The following is a 19,790-nucleotide window of genomic DNA, read 5'->3' as shown; positions in this document are numbered from 1 at the left end:
TTACTAGGGGCTTGGCTTTCAGTTCATTGTACAAATTATCATCTTTTATCCTCCATCACTTTTTGGACCTCAAGACAGTTAAATCACAGCTTTCCAGAGATTAAAGGAAGCTTAGAAACCACCTTCTTATCCCCCCTTCCTTTTGTACAGCTTTCCAAGCTGGCAGGCAGCCTGATGCCCGAGAAGGCTGGTGCCTTCTAGATCACAAAATGACCATGGGTTAAGACCGGAGAGAGAACCAGGGCCTTCCCCCACCACAGGTAGAGTGGCTTCCCCATATGCGCTGTATTTCAGCATCAAATTTCCTATATTTCTGTCTCAAGTTTATGCTGTTTAGCAAAGAGCAATCCATTGGTTATTTTCTAATGAAAATATTATATCTCAGAGTTAATGTATACTCTCAAACAGCCTTTTGATAAGATACTAGCACCTGAATTACAAGAATAAGGACAAACTTCTCAATAGCATTAGTTTTTTCCTCCTTATTTGCTTATTTTCATAATGCAATTACATCAGCATAAGCTAAAGTCCTGTCACCTTAATTACCTGACTCTTTTATGGCTAGTTACTTGTGAGAGGTTTATGTCCACTCACTTCATAATAAATGACCATAATTTTTGAAATGATGATTTGTTTCACTTATTATACATGTGTTTAGTGTACATACGGATAATAACAGTAAATATTAAAACAATTTCCATGTGAAAAATGTCCTTGAAATCCAACAAATATCTGCTGAAATTCAAGCAACGGAAATTATTCAATAATCTTGAACACTTGTGATTCATGTCTTCTCTGAGTCACCTAACCAAGTATCAAAATAGAGAAAAGGACAACAGAACATTCTCAACTTCCAAAAATTAGCAGCTTTCAGATATAGAGAAGACTGGAGGAAAAGAATACTGGTCCTCAGGCCTGAGTGCCCAGTGATCAACCTAAAGGGCAGATAATAGTAACCCTATCCTCTGAGGTGACCAGCAGAAAAAAATTATCTCTGGAGAAAAGATTCCCTCCCTGTATACTATTTTAATTACAAAATAATTCTAATCTCATTTGGAAAGTTGATGCTAATTTTTTGGTGGTGGTGTTGTATGTGTGGGGTTTCTTTTTTGTTGTTGTTGTTTTTTGTTTTTTGGTTTTGCTAAGCCATCTACATGTGAAATTTAACTATATAATGCAGATACATAAACCACTTAAGTCACATGCCCTAGTTCAAGATTTGAAACAATTTGCTTAAATGCTTTCCAGTTAAAAAGTAGTATTAAAAATGAAGTATAATTACCTTTCCAAAGTCACGAACATCAAACAGGTCAAATGCCTCGAAAAGTTCACTTTTCCTCATTCCAAACGTCTCACAACAGGCCGTGAGAAATGTCCTTATGTTCTTCAAACAGAGAAACTGAGGAATGGAAAAGAGCTGTTAGCATATAGTTAATTATTCTGAATGCTATCCATCCTCTGTAACACTCAAGACTGCTCTAAAAATGACAAGAAAGCATCAAGCAGCCTTTGAAGTTGCTTTTCAATTACTCATTCAGCAGTACTGACCGAGCCTGAAGTCTCTCTCAGGCACAGGTGATACAGCTGTGACCAAGGCAATTTCTACCGTCATGAAACTTACATTCTAATATGAAAAGACAGACAAAACAGACAAAGCAACAAATACAAATAAGCAAGTATTTTTACTTTCATATGGTGGTAAGTGCAATAGAGAAAAATAAAACCTGGAGGAGGGATCAGGAGAGTTGGTGGGGCTGGGTGGGGGAACTTAAACAGGATGGTTAGAGAAGGTCTCACAGAGAAGAGGATGGTGGAGCAGAGATCTGAGGTGCAAAAGGAGCAAGCCATGGAGAACCGTAGCACACAACAGCCCAGCCTAAAGAAGTGTCCCATACCAAGGCCCTGACATAGAGGCCTCTGAGCGTGTCTGAGAAAGGGGTCAGTGCAGCAAGGCAGAGTGAGTAATGGGGGCAAAAGGAGGAGAGATGGAAAGCTAGTGGGGTCAGATGATGAAGATCTTTATTGGACAGTTTTTACTCTGACTGATATGGGAGGTCATTGGAGGCCTTGGCCAAAAGGAGGACATAATCTGATGGTTTAAAAAGGTCTTTTTGGCCTGTTGTGCTGAATATAGAGTGAAAGGGGCCAGAGCTAAGGTGGAGGCAGGAAAACCAGACATAAGGCTCTTGCAATAACCCAGGTGAGAGACAACTGTGGGAAGACCAGAGTGTGGTCACTTTTTGACTGTGTTAAATCTGAGAGGCCTATTAGTCATCCAATAAGTGTGGAGTCCAGGGGATAGGTGTGTACTTCAGACAGAAATATGGGAGTCTTTAGTGTATAGAGGACTGTTAACCATGACACTGGCTGAAATGACTGTGGAAGAGAGCAAAGAAGAGGAGAGTACCTGAGCCAGGAAACTAAAGGATCAGGAAAAGAGGAGGAGCTCACAAAGAAGTCTTAGTAAGAGTGACCAGAGAGGAAGTAGGAAAACCAGGAGATAGGGTTTTCCTGAAGCCAAGTAAAGAATGTGTTTCTAGATGGCCAAATAGGATTTAGACCAACGGATTGGTCAACACTGCCCATGGATTCTGGCAGTGTGAAAGTCACAGGTACCTTGACAAAAGCAGGCTCTATATGGAGGAGTGGGATGAAAGGCTTCTTGGAGTTGGTTTCAGAGACAAAGAGAGAAAAGGAAGTGAAGACAGAATATAGACTCCTGAGTTTTGCTGCAGAGGAGAACAGAGAAATGGTCAAGAGTTTTAAGAAACAGCAGAAGATATCGAGACATGTTTCTGTTTTGATGGGAATAACCTGATAGAGAGGGGAAAGCTGGTCACAAAGCAGAGAAGGACAGTTCCCCAAATGTAGTCCTGATTAGGTGAAGTGGGGAGAGATCAATAGTTTGAGTGCAGCAGCTGACCTTAGAGAAGAGCATGGTCAGCTCATTCACACCATAACAGGGAGATAGGAGGGAAGGCAGACGCTATTGACTACTTAAAAAAACAAAAGTTAAAATTTGCTTTCAGTGTCTAAAAGACTCAGATCCACCTAAGCAAAATACACACATACCCTAACTGCAGTGGCACAGATTTTTTTAAAAATATACATGTGAAAACTTTAAATAGATGCATTTTATCATATGTAAGTTATACCAAAATAAAGTTTAAAAAAATGGAAAAAACCTACTAACCATCAAAAAGTGAGCAACGTATTAGCTAATTATTGTATCTTTGCTTTTTTAAAAGTGTTGCCAATGTCTTAATTCATTGTTTTGTTTATCTTGGTTTGTTTTTTTAATTTGCAGAAAGTATATCTTGTTTTACTTCATCTATTAATACATTTGAAACATTTGGATTATTCATAGGCTTAACTTAGACACACTTTACCCTTCACAGGAATCATTCTCAGAGGCTTAAATATTTCAGGAGGGATTAAAACCACAAGGGAAGCATCATAAACCCTTTGAAATATAAAGGCAGCAGGTAATCAGCACATGCAGTTACTGCTTTCACTTTAAAAAATTCATAAGAGAACTTTAAGACACAGAATCACTCTGCATGTAGCTCTTCCACATAGAATTGCTTATTTACAGATTAAAAGCCTTGCATTCTACCAAGACAGATAATAATTACTCTCTTGGGGATTATGCAACTGCTCTCTTGCAATATCGTTTACATAATTAAGTGCCTGACTCATAGCTCACCAAGGAACAAAGCATAATTGCACACACCACCCTCTGAAGATTTCCCACCAAACTCAAACTTTCCCCACCTGTAGGGAAAGCTGCAGAAGACTTCCATAAAGTGCTTTGATCACTAATTCAGAAAAGCAAGTATTATTACTAAAAGTTAAAACAATATGAAATATTGCATGCACAGAAGATTTAAAAAGAGGCCTTCCCCTTACTTCTGGAATTCATCTTAAACTTACTTGTCTCTTAACTAGTTCAGATCTACCAAATTCCACAAATATTTACTGAATTTGAAAGTCACTTATATACTCTCACTTTTCCAGGCAATCCTCAAATTTGGTCACCCCTTTATTTACGTATTTTTCAGTTTTTGAATTCCTACAACATTACACATACTGGAAATGTTAAAAATGAACAAGACAAAGCTCTTCCTCAAGCTTCTCTATTAAATTTATCAGGAGATTTTCCCACTGCTCCAAAATTTGACTAAATTAGTGCTGAGTCTGGTGCGAGCCTAGTGTTATTCACTAGGCTCACACTTCACTCAATGCTCACAAGTGTGTGGCTCTGTGCACATATAGGAACAGAGCTGAGGAATAGAGGAAGTGAGGCTGCCAGCCTGCCAGCAGTCCACTCCAGGACTTTTGCTTTGCTTTTACCAAACTGATTTTTTTTCCAGTTTATTTATTTTATTTTTTTGAATTTCAGAACAAAAGTTGAAAGAATACAATGAACATTCCATCTACATGCAACAATTGCAACATAGTGCCATATATGCTTTTGCATCTATACCCTTTATATATTTATAAATGTATTTTGTTCAGCTATTTGAAAATGAATTACAGGTAACACTTGACTCCTAAATACTCTGACTCTACATGCAACTCCTAGGAATAAGGACATTTTTCCTACAGATCAACAATACCATTATATCTAAGAAAATTAACAATAATTTCATATTATCTAATATCCATTCCATATTCAAATTTCTTCAATTGCCCACTTTTAGTACTATTTTTTCCCCAGTCTAGGATCCAGTCATGTTTTACCCACTGCATTTGGCAGTTTTATCTTTTCAGTATCTTTTAATCTAAAAATCCTTTTGCCTTTATTCTTCTTTAATGACATTGACTTTTGAAGAGTCCAGGCTGGTTGTCTTACAAAATGTCCTAAATTCTGCATTTGTTTGGTTGTTTCTTCATGGTATCATTAAACCTATTATTCTTTCACTTGTATTTCCCGTGAACTGAAAGCTAAATCTAGATTCAAATTAAACAGTTCTGATAAAAGTACTTCATACTGTGAACTTCATATTTCATCACATCAGAAGACACAAAATGTTAGGGTGTCCCATCATTACTGAGGCTAAACTCAATCATTTAGTTAAGATGGTTACTGCCACATCTCTCTACTGTAAAGGTACATGTCCCCCCCTTTATAGTAGTAAGTAACCCAGGGGTGAAGATGTGGTACCATATGGCTGTCCTATTTCCCAATAATTTTTCACAATGGGATTAGTATTCCTTGATCATCCTTGCTTCAATTATTCCATATGAGACTTTAAAATAGTGATTTTTCTAACTCTATCATTCTTTTCTTACTTACACGCTAGTATTCTTTTGTAAAAAAACAGAAAAAAAGCTTCCCCTGACCTCCCTTTTTTCTATTTTTGTAATAATCAATTGCCATCATTATTTTTTTAATGCTCATATTGTCCCACATTTGGCCACTGGGAGTCCCTTCAAATTGGTTCATGTTTCCTTTCGACATAATTAATAATTACAATAATATTTGTTTCATTGCTTTCTTATATCAAGTTGTCCCAGGTCCATCTCACATTTTCACTGCTGTAGCTCTGGAATCAGCCATTTCTCCAAATAAGTCTTATTTTCATTTATACAATAAATAGTATTTGGAAACCACCATGCTGCTCCTAGAATACAAGAGCCAATTACATGAGAAGAACAAATACCTCCACCATTTGCTTAAGCAATCTATCACCTGCAACAGAATGGCTCATATACACAGGATTGGCCTAACTGGCCTCTAATGTTCCTCTCAGAAAATTCTATAATTTTCTTTGTGGAGTGCATAATAAGCCAACTCTTATCTCACTGTGTTCAGACAAAAAGAAAATTGAGATAACTGAAGAAAACTGATGAATGTATGATTTTATGGCTAGAGATGGGGTGTTTTGGCACAACATTACTTGAGTGTTTTTTTTTCCCAGTCTATTCATTCTTTGAGATTAGAAGTTATCTGCTAGACCTTTGAATCATCTGAAGCAGCTTCAAATATACTGCCTTCAGAGATAGTTTATGAGTCAGAAGGGCAAATCCAGCTCACTGTTTCATAACCATACCTATTTTTGACAAAAAAAAAATTGTACAACTTTGCTAAATCATCTAACGTATTTACATAAGTTAACAATTTGTTAGAATTTAGAATTTCAGGACTTAGAATTAAATAACTTTAAATTTCTTTAAATATTCAGTGTATCCATATAAGAGTTGCCAATTAAGGATACACAAAAGTTTAAATAGCCATGCATCCTCATTTAACAAATATTCATGAGGTGCCTCTGATGCACTAGGCATAATGAAACTCCATAAAACAAATCCCCAATTGGGTAGTGATTTATTAATATATTAAACAAATGTTAACTGAATAAAAATGCCAAGAGCTGGGTACAAGAAAAGCAAACATGACCCAGACTCTATACTCAAAGGCTTATTATAGTGAGACAGAACATACAGACAAGTGAGTCCACGGTTGCACAATAGTTTGGCAAGTGCAATGAAGAATACATTCAGATGCTCCTTGAGAGCCCTAGGGTATCAGGGACAGCTTTCTGGAATAACTGATACATGAGGTAAGAAAGGATGAGTGGGAGTCACCTACATAAAGAGAAGGAGTGGTTGGTGTTTAGAAGGCAGAAAGGCAATTTCCAGACTTGCAGTGAGAGGATGCTCCAGGCAAATGGCAAAGAATGTGCATGAAAGCATGGACCACTTGGGGCAGTGGAAGCGGTTGAGATGGACACTTCTCTGGACAAGAGCACTGACAGAAGGAACAGAAGAGGAGAGCTGGGATGTCCATGGCATGCCAAAGAGATCTTAGCTTTGTCCTAGAAGTGATGAGGTTAAAAGCTCTTAATTAGAAAACTGGAGGCCAGGCGCGGTGGCTCATGTCTGTAATCCCAACACTTCAGGAGGCCGAGGTGGGCAGATCACCTGAGGTCAGGAGCTCGAGACCAGCCTGGCCAACACGGCAAAACCTCATCTCTGCTAAAAATACAAAGATTAGCTGGGTGTGGTGGCACACACCTAGGGTCCCAGTTACTGGGGAGGCTGAGGCATGATAATCCCTTGAACCTGGGAAATGGAGGTTGCAGTGAGCTGAGATCACCCCACTGTACTCCAGCCTGGGCAACAAAGTGAGATTCTGTCTCCAAAAAAAAAGAAAAAGAAAAAAAAGCACCAAAGGAAAGCAGAATACTCAGCTTTGCATTTATGATTATTGGTGTTGTAGTGATGTTTCGGTGCTTGCTATGTGTCAAGCTCTATGCTAAATGTTTATGCCATTCAATCCTCACAACAATCCAATCAGAAAAGTTTTAATTTTTTTTTAATACATACTGAGGCTTAGAGATTTACCAACATTTACATAACTGCTTTTGCCAAAGCAATGGAGTCAGGATTCAAATCCAGACATTCTGGCTACAGGGCCCATATCCTTAACTACTATGTTATACTAACTCCATTTTTGCAGCGTATAGAATTAAATGTTTTTCTTCTTACTAGAGAGATGATGTGGCATAGGAAGACAAGACAAGGACAACCAGGACATTATCATATAATTTAACAAGAAATAATGGGATTTAGACTAGGATAGTAGAAGGAGAGATGGGAAGAACTCCAGGAGATTACATGGAAAAGAAATATTTGGTAATTGATTGACTGTGTGTAGGGAAGCAGTGGGAGAGAAAAGAGAAGACCTCAGAATTATAACCGTACCCCTCTCTGCCTTGGGCACTGGAAGGATAGCAGGGCATTCACTGAAAATGGTAACTTAGCAAATTGGGGGACATAGTATGTGAAAAGGAGGTCAGGGAGTCATTTAATTCTTGTCTTCACATATAAAAACTCCCAGTAATTAGATGCTGCCTAGCCTCTCTCTCAGGTATATCCAGTGAAAAGTGATGTATTCTAACAACAAAGCCATGTGTCTTCAACAACCATGCTTAGCCTCTCTCCCTCTTCAGAAAGGCATGAATAGCTCGCTTATTTCAAGGTGAGGAAGGAAAATGGTAGAAAAGCACTCAATATCAATGCACATAACTTCCGAAGAAGAAAGTTTAACACCATCAAGGTCTAAAACATCCTAAAATTATATATCACGCCAAAGCTCTCTGGATTAGAAAATGTTTCATAACCAGGTAGCTACCACAACAGACAAGGCATGAGTGGCTTTTCAAGGTGCAGCCTCCTGTTACCACTTTAATGTTAGCAATATTGACGCTTAAAAAAAGAAACATTTGAAGGTCAAACTGCTAAAGTTCACTACAAAACTCTGAATCGCTCCTTTTCCTCTACCCCTTGAAAGTGTATGGTTTCCTTTTTCTCTATGTGTAAAAGCCATCTTGACTTTTCTCAAAGATATGAATGCAAACAGGATGGCTTCCCTTTTTATTTGAAAAAATAAACACCGACTTCTCCAAAATTGCTAGGAATAATGGACTAGTGGTGTTAACTGAGGCCATGGAAGAGGAAAAACCTCTACAGCTTATTGTGAGATGAGTTATTTCAAGCCTAAATGAGAAATGACATTTCATGAGAAGGTCAGTGAGTCCTAATAGACCTTCACACAATGTAGATTTTCTAACTTATATTTGATGAGGCAAGGACCACCCAGAGCCAACCTGTGTGTTGAAGAAAGAAGTTCTCAGCATCTCAGAATAAAGAAGTTCTCAGTAGGACACTTGCTATTGAAAGATCGGCCCTGAATTTGAGGGTCTGGCATAATTCAAATTATGAGTGGCCATTATAATAAGATGATTGGCAGTTTCAAAAGGCACAGAAGAGACGACCATGAAACCGATTTACAAACATTAAGGTACAAGAAGAATTCTCCTTCTTAGCTGAGTCTCAGCTTAGACTTTATCAAGCCTCTCCTTAGTCCTCTTCTCATCATAACTCCTCCTCTATACCTCTCCAAAGGTTTCAGATCATCCTTTTTTTTAACTGGTAAGGAGGAAGAGGTGTAAGGAATATAATAACATCAAGCTTCTCTCTTACTGGAGTTCCCTATTTCTGTCCCTTTCACCATATCTTCTCTATATCTCTCTTTTAAAATTAGGTGAGCTAAATCTTACATCTCCTAGAAATTTAATAAAAGAATAATTTTTATTTGTATGAGGACCTTATTTGTCCTTTTCCCCCGTGAATCAGTGGGTCCCAACAGAAGGGGTATCATCATCCTCATTCTAAGAAATCATACCTTCAAATATCCCCTGAATTACAAAATAAGTATGCTACATGTGGTATCAGTTTAGGACTGCACAATATGAAGCTTCAAATTATTTTCATACTGATGCTAATATCACAGTAAATGACGACCCTAAAGGACATGCAGACAGGACATAAATGGAGGAGGGTTGTTCCTTAGCTGTAATCTTGTGATCAGTTCACTAAACCAAAACCTCCCTATTCTCAGCAAATTAACAGCCAATATTTCTGTTTTGATTATTGTCCAGGCCACAACTCATTTCTAATGGGTAATTTTTTAAGTCATTCGTTCAAAAATACAGTAATTTACCATTTAAAGTTAACAGGTTTTTTTCACAGTATTCAATGATAATGTACTTTCATGAGTTATATGTAATTATATTGAAATGGCTAAGCTCATAAATGCAGGGCTAAACTGTAAAAACACACGAACCCTCTTTGCTCTGCAGCACCTGGCTCACACCTGTTATGGTAATAACTGTGCTTGACCATAATATATCTGTCTGACTACCTAGTGCCCTAAGAAATACTAAATATTTGAGAGTAAAGAATACATCTATATTGTCTTTGTATCCCAAAGCTTTTATAGCACATACATGTTTTCAAATAAATTGATGAATGAATCCTGATGCAGTTTATCTCTAGGAAAAATTAAATGCAACGATTCCTTAGTAGTCAGGGAACTCAGTAAAATTTTACATTAAATTGTCATCATATCTTCTTATTTCAATGTTAATGTAGCAATGTGTCTTTTTAAACTTACCTAAGAACATTTTTAGAAGTTATATTAATATTTATAAATAATATCAATAAAGATTTTAAATTATTAGGCAATTACATTCTTAAGCATGAACTTTAGTCTGTGTTTCCTGCCTCTGGTGTGTGTTCAATGGGAAGCTGCCAACTGATTTTCAGGGGCCCTTGGCCAGCAGTCACCATAACACACACACACAAGCCCTCTGCTGCTTTCAACAGCTCTTGTCCTTATAAGAGGAAGCACTGCACCCCTCTCCCTTGGCAGAAACTTAGACTTAGAAACTCAGTTTCAAAGGTTTTTCTGTCAACACCTGCATTAGTCCCTGGACATACAAAAGGAAAACAAGCAGCATCTTTACTCCTCCTTTTGTGTTTTTAGTCTTTGCACTAAAAAACTGAATACCTGGGAAGTGCAGAGGTCAAAGTTAGCCTGGATCATCTATTTTCCTAAGTTAACCTGCTAATGAAAGTGGTGCATGTCACTGCCTTTAGTGAAAGAAAGTAGCACTCAACTATTTTGTTAGCCAGAAGACAACTAGCTCAAAGCAACCCAGAGATGGGGCCCAGTTTAAAAAAAAAAAAAAGTTAAAAAGAATAAGACCTAGTATTTGTACAACAGGGGGACTATAGTCAATAATAATTTAACCGTACATATTAAAATAACTAGAAGAGTACAATTGGGTTGTTTATATCACAAAGGATAAATGTTTGAGGGGACAGATACCTAATTTTCCATAATGTGATTATTACACACTACATGCCTGTACCAAAATAGCTCATGTACCCCATAAATATATACACCTACTATGTACCCCCAAAATTAAAAATAAATTATTTATTATTATTATTATTATTATTATTATTATTATTTTGAGACAGGGTCTTTCTTGCTCTGTCACCCAGGCTGGAATGCAGTGGTGCAATCTCAGTTCACTGCAGCCTCAATCTGATTTCATGTGCTCAAGTGATCCTCCCACCTCAGCCTCTAGACTAGCTGGGACTACAGGCAGGCACCACCATGCCTCACAAATTTATTTTTTATTTTTTTGTAGAGATGAGGTCTCACTATGTTTCCCAGTCTGGTCTTGAACTCCTAGGTTCAAATGATCCTCCCACCTTAACCTCCCAAAGTGCTGGGATTATAAGCATAAGCATCATGCCTGGCCCAAAAAAAAATTAAACAATGTTTTTAAATATAAAAATTTTTAAAAATATGGCACAATCTACATTCCAAAGAAAGCTTGCAAGGTTCTCTACTTAGGGTATGGAAAATAAGCATTTCTTTCTGCACACATGATAAAGAAGTAGTAGAATACAGTAACTAAAGTCAGGATTTTGGTATCAATGGAAATAGTGGTGGTTTAGCAATAGTAATGTCAGCAGTAAAAATAACAGTGGAATAGAAGTAGTGGTAATAATTGGAATAGCAGTGGTGGTGGTAGCAGCTGCTAACACAAGCATGGAGGGTATCTAGGCTAGAAATGGACTGCCTGCTCTTCCAAGGCAGAGGAGCTTCAGAACGGCACACCAGCCAAGAAAACAGCTCCCTGTGAAGCAGGGAACAAGAATCGCCATGCTTGCCTTGCCCCAGAAGGAGGGGAGCTGGGGTTTTTCCTCATTAGAGTACAACATTCAAAATGAGGGAAAAGGTGACACATAAGTCTGTCGCTTTTATTTCTTTTATTTTTATTTTTTTGAGATGGCATATTTTTCCTTACCTGGATAATACTGCTATATGATATGCTAATGGCAGACTAATGCTAATGCTACATCAATTCACTAAATGAATTCTGTTATGCTGTAATTTGAACTCTCCTCACCACAACTTATTTTAAAAGTACCAACAGTTAAAAAAAAAGAAAAGAAAAGAAAAATACAGTCAAAAAACATTACATTTTAATTCCCCAGGAGTAAATTGATAAGTAATTGGAAAATCATCACTGGGAGAACATGCAATAGTCAAGCATAACAAACCTACAGAAAGATAATTATCTACAAATGTAGGAGGTATATTTACCTGCCTACCCACCTCTTCAAGCCTAAGTCTCTTCCTCCTCATTTAACCTGCCCTTGACTTGTAACAGTACTTACCTGATACAGGTAAGTACTGTTACAATTCCCATTTACAGACAAAGCCACTGGGGCACAGACAGGTAAAACAACTGGCCCTACCTCACATAGCCAGTAAGTGATGGTGCAAGGTTCTAACCCACACTGTTGGCTCCCAAACCATGCCTTTAACAACCATAATATTCTGTCTCTTATATGGCAGACTGTCCCAAACTAGGGAGCTGGGAGCTACAGGTTCTTTCCTGAAGGGGATGATAATCTTGAGAAAGAGAGAAACACATGAACAGGACATGTCAATCCCACTAGGTTTAGTTCCAACGAAGGGAGATTCATATCTCCAAGGAAGTGGCTGAACTGAACATCCAAGGATGAACAAAAAGGTCATGAGAAACAGTATGGTCAGAAGCAAGGGGACTAGCATATGCAAAGGCCTGGCCAAAATTTTGGAGGAAATGCAGGAATTCAACTGGAAGTCAGAATTAATTTCTCCATAAGGACAAGGTAATGCCTCACGGCCATGACCCTGCCTCCTACAAACAACTTACAGTATTGACATATGTCCCAGGTATGACACTAAGAACTTGCCATGGAGTATCTCAGTTAATACACATAACCCGATGAAGAAGATGCCATTATTCCATTCTATCCATAATGAAACTGAGATGCCACAAATAACCAAAGCTATGGTAGCTAACAAGTGTAGAGTCAAATCTGAAGCCCCTGCCAGCACCCTTCCCCTCCATGCTATGCAGCCTCTCGGGGAGGGGTTCTACAGCAGCCTTAGGACTGGACTGCAGGCACCTGCCACTTATCTAGACTTGTGTTCCATTCTAAGGAATGCCTGGCAGGATGCCATTCCTCAGGAAAACATACTACAACCAACTTAAATTGTTGGAACAAACAAAGTTGAGGACTTCCTTCATTTGGTTTTACCCCCAAAGCTTCAAGAAATCTAAGTGGATAGGTTTTGTATAGTGGGTAGTTTCCAAAATAGCTTTCCTCTTCTTATGAATCTTATTCATCTAGGTTTGTACAAACTTGTACTTTCTTCCTTCAATTCCACCCATGCTGGAAACTTCCATCAAACTGCTCCATTCCTCACCCTTTGCTCTCCCAAGCAGCACACCCCCACCCAGGAGATCATGCTTTTATATCTGCTGCTGCTCTGCAGTGGTTAGTATAAACTCAAATTTACAAAATAAAAATGAAACAAAAACCTGCATTTGCCATGGGAAAGAAAAACTATTAGAAAAATTAAGTTTAAAAAAAATACAACAAAAACACATCCAAAAGCATTACATTAACAAATGTTCTACCAATTGTATTTCTATTCAAAAGCAAGGAAACAAAGAAAGTCTGTAAAGTAAAACAAGAAAGTAAACATAAGTTATTAAGTTAAACTAGAAATAGATGAAACACTTGTTAGTATGTTTTTACTAGTCAAAGAGAACTTCTCCATGGTTTGCTTCAACCCTAAGGCTCTGGGCCAACCCAAGCCCCAGGCCGCACCCTTTACCCACCGATGCTCCGTCCAACCTGGCAGCGAGCAGTAGCCATGAGGACTGCGCTCTTACCCGCATGGCAGACACACTTCAGTCAAACTCCAGGAAGTGAGCTTTGATCTTAATGGCTTCAATCATGGACTGAATTTAGTATTTTCCTTTAGCTACAGTGACCCACCAGTGCATGTTGTTAAAAACAGCAATATCAATAATACTCTCATAAATAAATGTAATCTGATTTTAAATCATTGTATCACAATTGTATCAAATATCACAAGAATTATTCTTTGGGATAGAAATCTGCCCAACACATAAAATCTGCAACCATTCATTCTGGCTTTTTATGAATCTTCTATGAAATGTAAATTCCACTATTTTGTCCTTCTATCTCCATGATAAATGTCCCCAGAATACCCATATTGAATATACCCATATTTGAATATCCAAATTACATCCCTCATATTGCCTTTCATATTCAGAAAGTGTTTAAAAATCTTTTACAATGCACGCGTCTTAATTTTCAGTTCTAAACCCTTGGTTACTGTTCACAGAAAGCCAGGGTGTATAAGTGCCACTTCTGAATGGTACCACTACGATACCCCAACCCATACACCAACACCACCCCCTGCTCAGATATTTGGCCCTCTCTGATGTTTCATGACCCACAGGTGCTTTGATCTCCTTACCCAAACTAAATACATAATAATTTTTCTGGCACCTCTTTAATTTTTCCAGTTCATTTTCTGCTTTGTCATTTTTGTGACAATTAAGTAGGAAATATGCATCATTAAACTTGAAATAATTATTAATTTTACAAAATAACAATTTTTCTGGCCTCCAACCAGGCTGTTTTGGTTCTATCCAAAAATTTGGGGGGGGGGGGTATTTTGTAAAGTATCTTTAAGATCAGACTTAAGAATAGTGTGTTAATTCTTCTACATAAAGTAAAAAGAAAGGATTAATGGTTACTTTATAATCTTGTATTATTATTCTTATTGGCATAATAAAATACATCAGAGAACACTGTTATTAACCCCACACTGTGATATCTTCTTTATTGAAAGAGGTAATCTGTAGTGCAACTAAAAACAAAGTGCAACATTCCCCACAAGGGACTTCAACTTCAGAAAAAGTTGGCCTATATAATTTCTATGTAGAAATAACCAACAAACCCAGTGTTTAAACTGCAGCTCAGATCAGCAAAACACGTAGCGCTAGACTAGGCAACCTACTCTCCCCTTTTCCTTTCCCCAACTACAAAGGAGAACACCACTTTCTTTCTCAATGCCTTTCAGCAGGCTTCTTCTCTACCCTGAGACACTTTTTGTTTTTTTGTGTTTTTGGAGATGGACTTTCTCTCTTGCTGCCCAGGCTGGAGTACAATGGTGCAATCTAGGCTCACTGCAACCTCTACCTCCCAGGTTCATGCGATTCTCCTGCCTCAGACTCCCAAGTAGCTGGGATGACAGGTGCCCGCCAACACGCCTGGCTAATTTTTGTATTTTTAGTAGAGACAGGGTTTCAGTATGTTGGCCAGGCTGGTCTCGAACTTCTGACCTCAAGTGATCCCCCCGCCTCGGCCTCCCAAAGTGCTGGGATTACAGATATGAGCCACTGGGCCGGGCCTACCCTGACTCACTTTGAAACAAAATTATTCTCATATATATCAGTCACTGTTTCTCTGTACTAAATTACATTCTATTTTCTGTCTATATTTCTACCTAATTGATATTCTCTCGGCACGCACACTCCTCTGAATTTAGCATCATCTCCAAATTTTACATAAATTTAAAGATAGGCCCATCTACATTTTACAATCGGCGGCTTAGAGAAGGTAAGTAACCTTCCTAAATTCACCTACCCAGCACCAGTGGGTGGGTCTGACTCCTGGGCCCATTCTTAATGACTACAGTAAATTATCTCCTTATGGCTCACAATTCTTGATGGCAGAGCCAGGATTTGCATCCAGGACTTTTGTTCCAAGTTCTCCTGTGTAGTGTGTGTGTGTGTGTGTGTGTGTGTGTGTGTGTGTGTGTGTGTGTGTCACTTGCCATGTAGCAGGCTATTTTCAGGGCATATAACAATGCCCAAAAACCTCAAAATTCTGTTATTGTATAATACTATACAATTGGGTAGATTTTATTAAAGATGTTTGATAAAAATAGTAAACATCTGAGAGGAGAGAATGACTATCACTACCCAGAGTTGCCACGCAAGGCTTAACACAGAAATGTAATGGCATGAAGAATGAGGAATACTCCAGGTAGACAGAAATGAAGAATGAATATATAATTTATTGTCCAAAACAGATGTTTTTTAAAGAAAGGGACACTAGCAATAATTGTGGTAAGACAACAGGGCTTGATCCAGGACCATCTGTGGTGAACCAGGACAATGGTCTTCCTACAGAAAAAAAAAAACTGGTTTAGGCAGAAGGAGCTATATATACTATTATGGCTGTTTAAAAATCACATAACATTTCAGTGTTAGATTTTACATAAACAAATAAAACCCTACACCACATCTGCCTTACAAGAGTAGAGTGGCAATAAATAACTACTGAAGAAATAGCCTATAAATACCTACTTAGAGAGGTGAGAGTCTAGAATGATGTAGCGCAGTCTATTCAGGAAGCTGTATGATCAGAAAGTGTCTTCCATTTTTGGCAGAAAAATGACTAAGTTAGGTGCAGATTTGGAGAACACAGAGATTACGGTATTTACTAAACTTGGGGATAAAGATAAAACATTTAATTCATTGAAATCGATTTCACTGTGAACATTTGACTCAAAGAAGTAAGACTAAAGGCATCTGGCTGTGGAAATTAACAAAATTTGAGATAATCTATCCTTTTTCTTTATTGTATTACCTGCTTTTGATTTTATTACCTGAGAAACTTATTTACGGCTTATACTCCAGATTTTAGCTCTGCTCACTATTTCACAATCTTAATTTTATAAAAATAAAATTTTATTCTTTCTTAGTATCAATGCTTAGGTTTTGCACTAAAATCACCGTATCAGCAAGAAGTAGTAAATTGTGAGTCAGATTTGTGTACACATATCGGAGTCCACAGTGCTAACCATTACACTATGGCTCATGTACATATATCATATATATTGTTATCTGTATGTTTACACATACAAACATATGTAATTTTCTTAATAAATACCACTACTTCTATGTAGTATTTCTTCTGAAAATATTAGCCATATAGAATACTAACCAGGTTGAAGTATATCCAATTAAGTATACAAAGTACTTCTTGGTCTTTTCTTTTTCCCACCTTGTCTTAGCCTTCCCATAAACACTGCCATCTCTAAATCAAAAGGAGTTTGTATTCTGTTCAGAAACTTGCTAATCCAAACAATCTCCATTACCCCTCACCACATTCTCACCATACACACTATTTCTGTCTGGGGCTCAATAGTGAATTAACAGTGTTTCACTTCCAGTGGCAAGAGAAAAATCTAACAAGGAAACATAAATGGATAGACTAACTCGAATTCTGTTAATTCCCACAACCAGACACCTTTAGTCTGCCTTCTTTGAGTCAAATGTTCACAGTGAAATTAATTTCAATGAATTAAATGTTTTATCCTTCTTTACCCCCAACTCTAGTAAATACCTTAATTTCTGTGCTCTGCAAATCTGCACCAAACTTAGCCATTTTTCTACCAAAAATGGAAGACACTTTCAGATCATACAACTTCCTGAATAGACTGTGCTAGATCATTCTAGAACTCTCTTCTCCCTAATTAGGTATTTATAAGCTGTTTCTTCAGTAGTTATTCATTGCCACTTTACTCCTATAAGGCAGATGTGGTGTAGGGTTTTATTATTTTGGTTTTTTTAATCTAACACTGTTTGAAATAGCAAAGACTTGGAACCAACCCAAATGTCTAACAATGATAGACTGGATTAAGAAAATGTGGCACATATACACCATGGAATACTATGCAGCCATAAAAAATGATGAGTTCATGTCCTTTGTAGGGACATGGATGAAATTGGAAACCATCATTCTCAGTAAACTATCGCAAGAACAAAAAACCAAACACCGCATATTCTCACTCATAGGTGGGAATTGAACAATGAGATCACATGGACACAGAAAGGGGAATATCACACTATGGGGACTGTGGTGGGGAGGGGGGAGGGGGGAGGGATAGCATTGGGAGATATACCTAATGCTAGATGACGAGTTACTGGGTGCAGCGCACCAGCATGGCACATGTATACATATGTAACTAACCTGCACAATGTGCACATGTACCCTAAAACTTAAAGTATAATAAAAAAAAAAAAGATTAAAAAAAAAAAAAGAAATATTATGTGATTTTTAAATAGCCACTTGTATATATAGCTCCTTCTGCCTAAAACAGAATTTCTGTACAAAGACCACTGGCCTGGTTTCCACAGATGGTCCTGGTTCAAGCCCTGATGTCCTACCACAATTATTGCTAGTGTCCCTTTCTTTAAAAAAAAAAAAAAAAAATCTGATTTGGACAATAAATTGCATAGTCATTCATCTTTTTCCTCTACCTGGAGTATTCCTCATTCTTCACGCCATTACATTTCTGTGTCAAGCCTTGCATGGCAACTCCAGGTAGTGATAGTCATTCTCTCCTCTCAGATGTTATATCATTTTAATCAAATATCTTTCACAAAATCTACCAAATTCTATACTAACAGAATTGAGGTTTTTGGTCATTATTATATGCCCTGATCATAGCCTACTACAAGGCAAATGAAATACACACACACGCACGATACACAGGGGAAGAAAACTAGGAACAAAAGACCTGGATGCAAATCCTGGCTCTGCCATCAAGAACTGTGTGACTAGAAGGAGGTAACTTAGTGTAGTCATTAAGAAAGGGCTCAGTTGGGGTGGGCACGGTAGCTCATGCCTGTAAACCCAGCACTTTGGGAGGCCGAAGCGGGTGGATCACCTGAGGTCAGGAGTTCAAGACCAGCCTGGCCAACATGGTGAAACCCCGTCTCTACTAAAAATACAAAAATTAGCCAGATGTGGTGGTGTATGCCTGTAATCCCAGCTACTTGGGAGGTTGAGGCAGGAGAATCGCTTGAACCCGGGAGGCAGAGGTTGCAGTGTGCGGAGACCGCGCCATTGCAGTCCAGCCTGGGGGACACAGCAAGACTCCGTCTCAAAAAAAAAAAAAAAAAAAAAAAAAAGAGCTCAGGGGTCAGACCAGGCTGCTTTCAAGTCACCCATCCACTAGCTAGGTAAACTTGAAAGGTAACCTATCCCTTTAAGCTCCAGACTATAAAATGTAGATGATTCTATCTTCCTTACAGGATAGTATTTAGTCTAGTGAAATTTGCATGTCAAGCATAATTTTAGGAAGCAATAAGCTTTCACTAAATATTACTTACTGCTAATAATAATGAAATTATAAATCATGAAATACAAATATATCCCTAATTTTATGTGATTAATATGTCATAATGGCATGTCATTGTTAGCAGAATTGTCATTATTTGGCAATCATTTAACCCATGAGAGTCTTGGTTTGTCCTTTTATAATATGGGGAAAATTACGTTTTCCTTAAAGGACTTGTATCAGGTGAAATAACCCATGAGAAATCTAAGTTTCACTAATTGATTTCATTCATTAAGCACTGACTGAGTGCCCATTACGTACTAGGTACCACTTTAAGCACACGCTGAATACAAGACTATATGCTAAAGATACAAAGAGAAGACAGGCCTTTTCCCAAGGAGTTCACAGTCCAAGGAGCAGCTTTTAACCTGAAGGAGTTGTACAAATGCACGTATCACTGCCATCTCTTCACTCCCCTGTAAATTTCCTTTTCTGATTTTTCTAATTCTCCTTCCCTTTTTTTCTATTTTTTTATTTTTAGTTTCTTTAACCAACATTTCATCTTTGCTACCTGAATTTAGGCAAAAACCAAAAAATTAGTTACAGAAAAAAAATGACGTGGACTCCTCTCTATCTATATATAAAGACTACAATAAATTTGCTACATCAATATATATTCACTAAAAATTATAGACATTCTAAAATTATTTTGTCAGTGAATATTTTCCCCTGAATTTCTGAAAATCAAGTATTAGGTTTGCTCATGTCATACTCTCCATGCCCTCAAGTCTGAAGAAGACAAAGATAACCTTTTTCTTGGCCTAGATTTCCCCCATCCCTATAACCATTTTAAATGTCAGCAATAATATTTCAACAATAACTGCCCACTCCTTTCTCATGTGCCCATTTGTAT

The 19,790-nt window shown here is 37.8% G+C and overlaps 1 protein-coding gene across 6 annotated transcripts in view; it reads right to left on the bottom strand.

The window, feature by feature from the left end:
• The window catches only part of VAV3 (vav guanine nucleotide exchange factor 3), a 401,666-nt gene that overhangs the window by 309,761 nt on the left and 72,115 nt on the right, over window positions 1-19,790 (bottom strand). For 5 of the 6 annotated variants that reach the window (XM_016923622.3, XM_016923599.4, XM_016923612.4 and 2 more), the window contains exon 2: window positions 1,283-1,399. The exons of the other annotated variant lie outside the window; for it this stretch is intronic. In XM_016923622.3, coding sequence (XP_016779111.2) covers window positions 1,283-1,399 — 117 coding nt within the window. The remainder of the gene's footprint in view (window positions 1-1,282; window positions 1,400-19,790) is intronic. 6 annotated transcript variants of the gene reach the window in all.

This window comes from Pan troglodytes, chromosome 1 (assembly GCF_028858775.2).
Source record: "Pan troglodytes isolate AG18354 chromosome 1, NHGRI_mPanTro3-v2.0_pri, whole genome shotgun sequence".
NCBI classification, from domain to species: domain Eukaryota; kingdom Metazoa; phylum Chordata; class Mammalia; order Primates; family Hominidae; genus Pan; species Pan troglodytes.
This window is presented reverse-complemented; position numbering and strand designations above follow the sequence as displayed.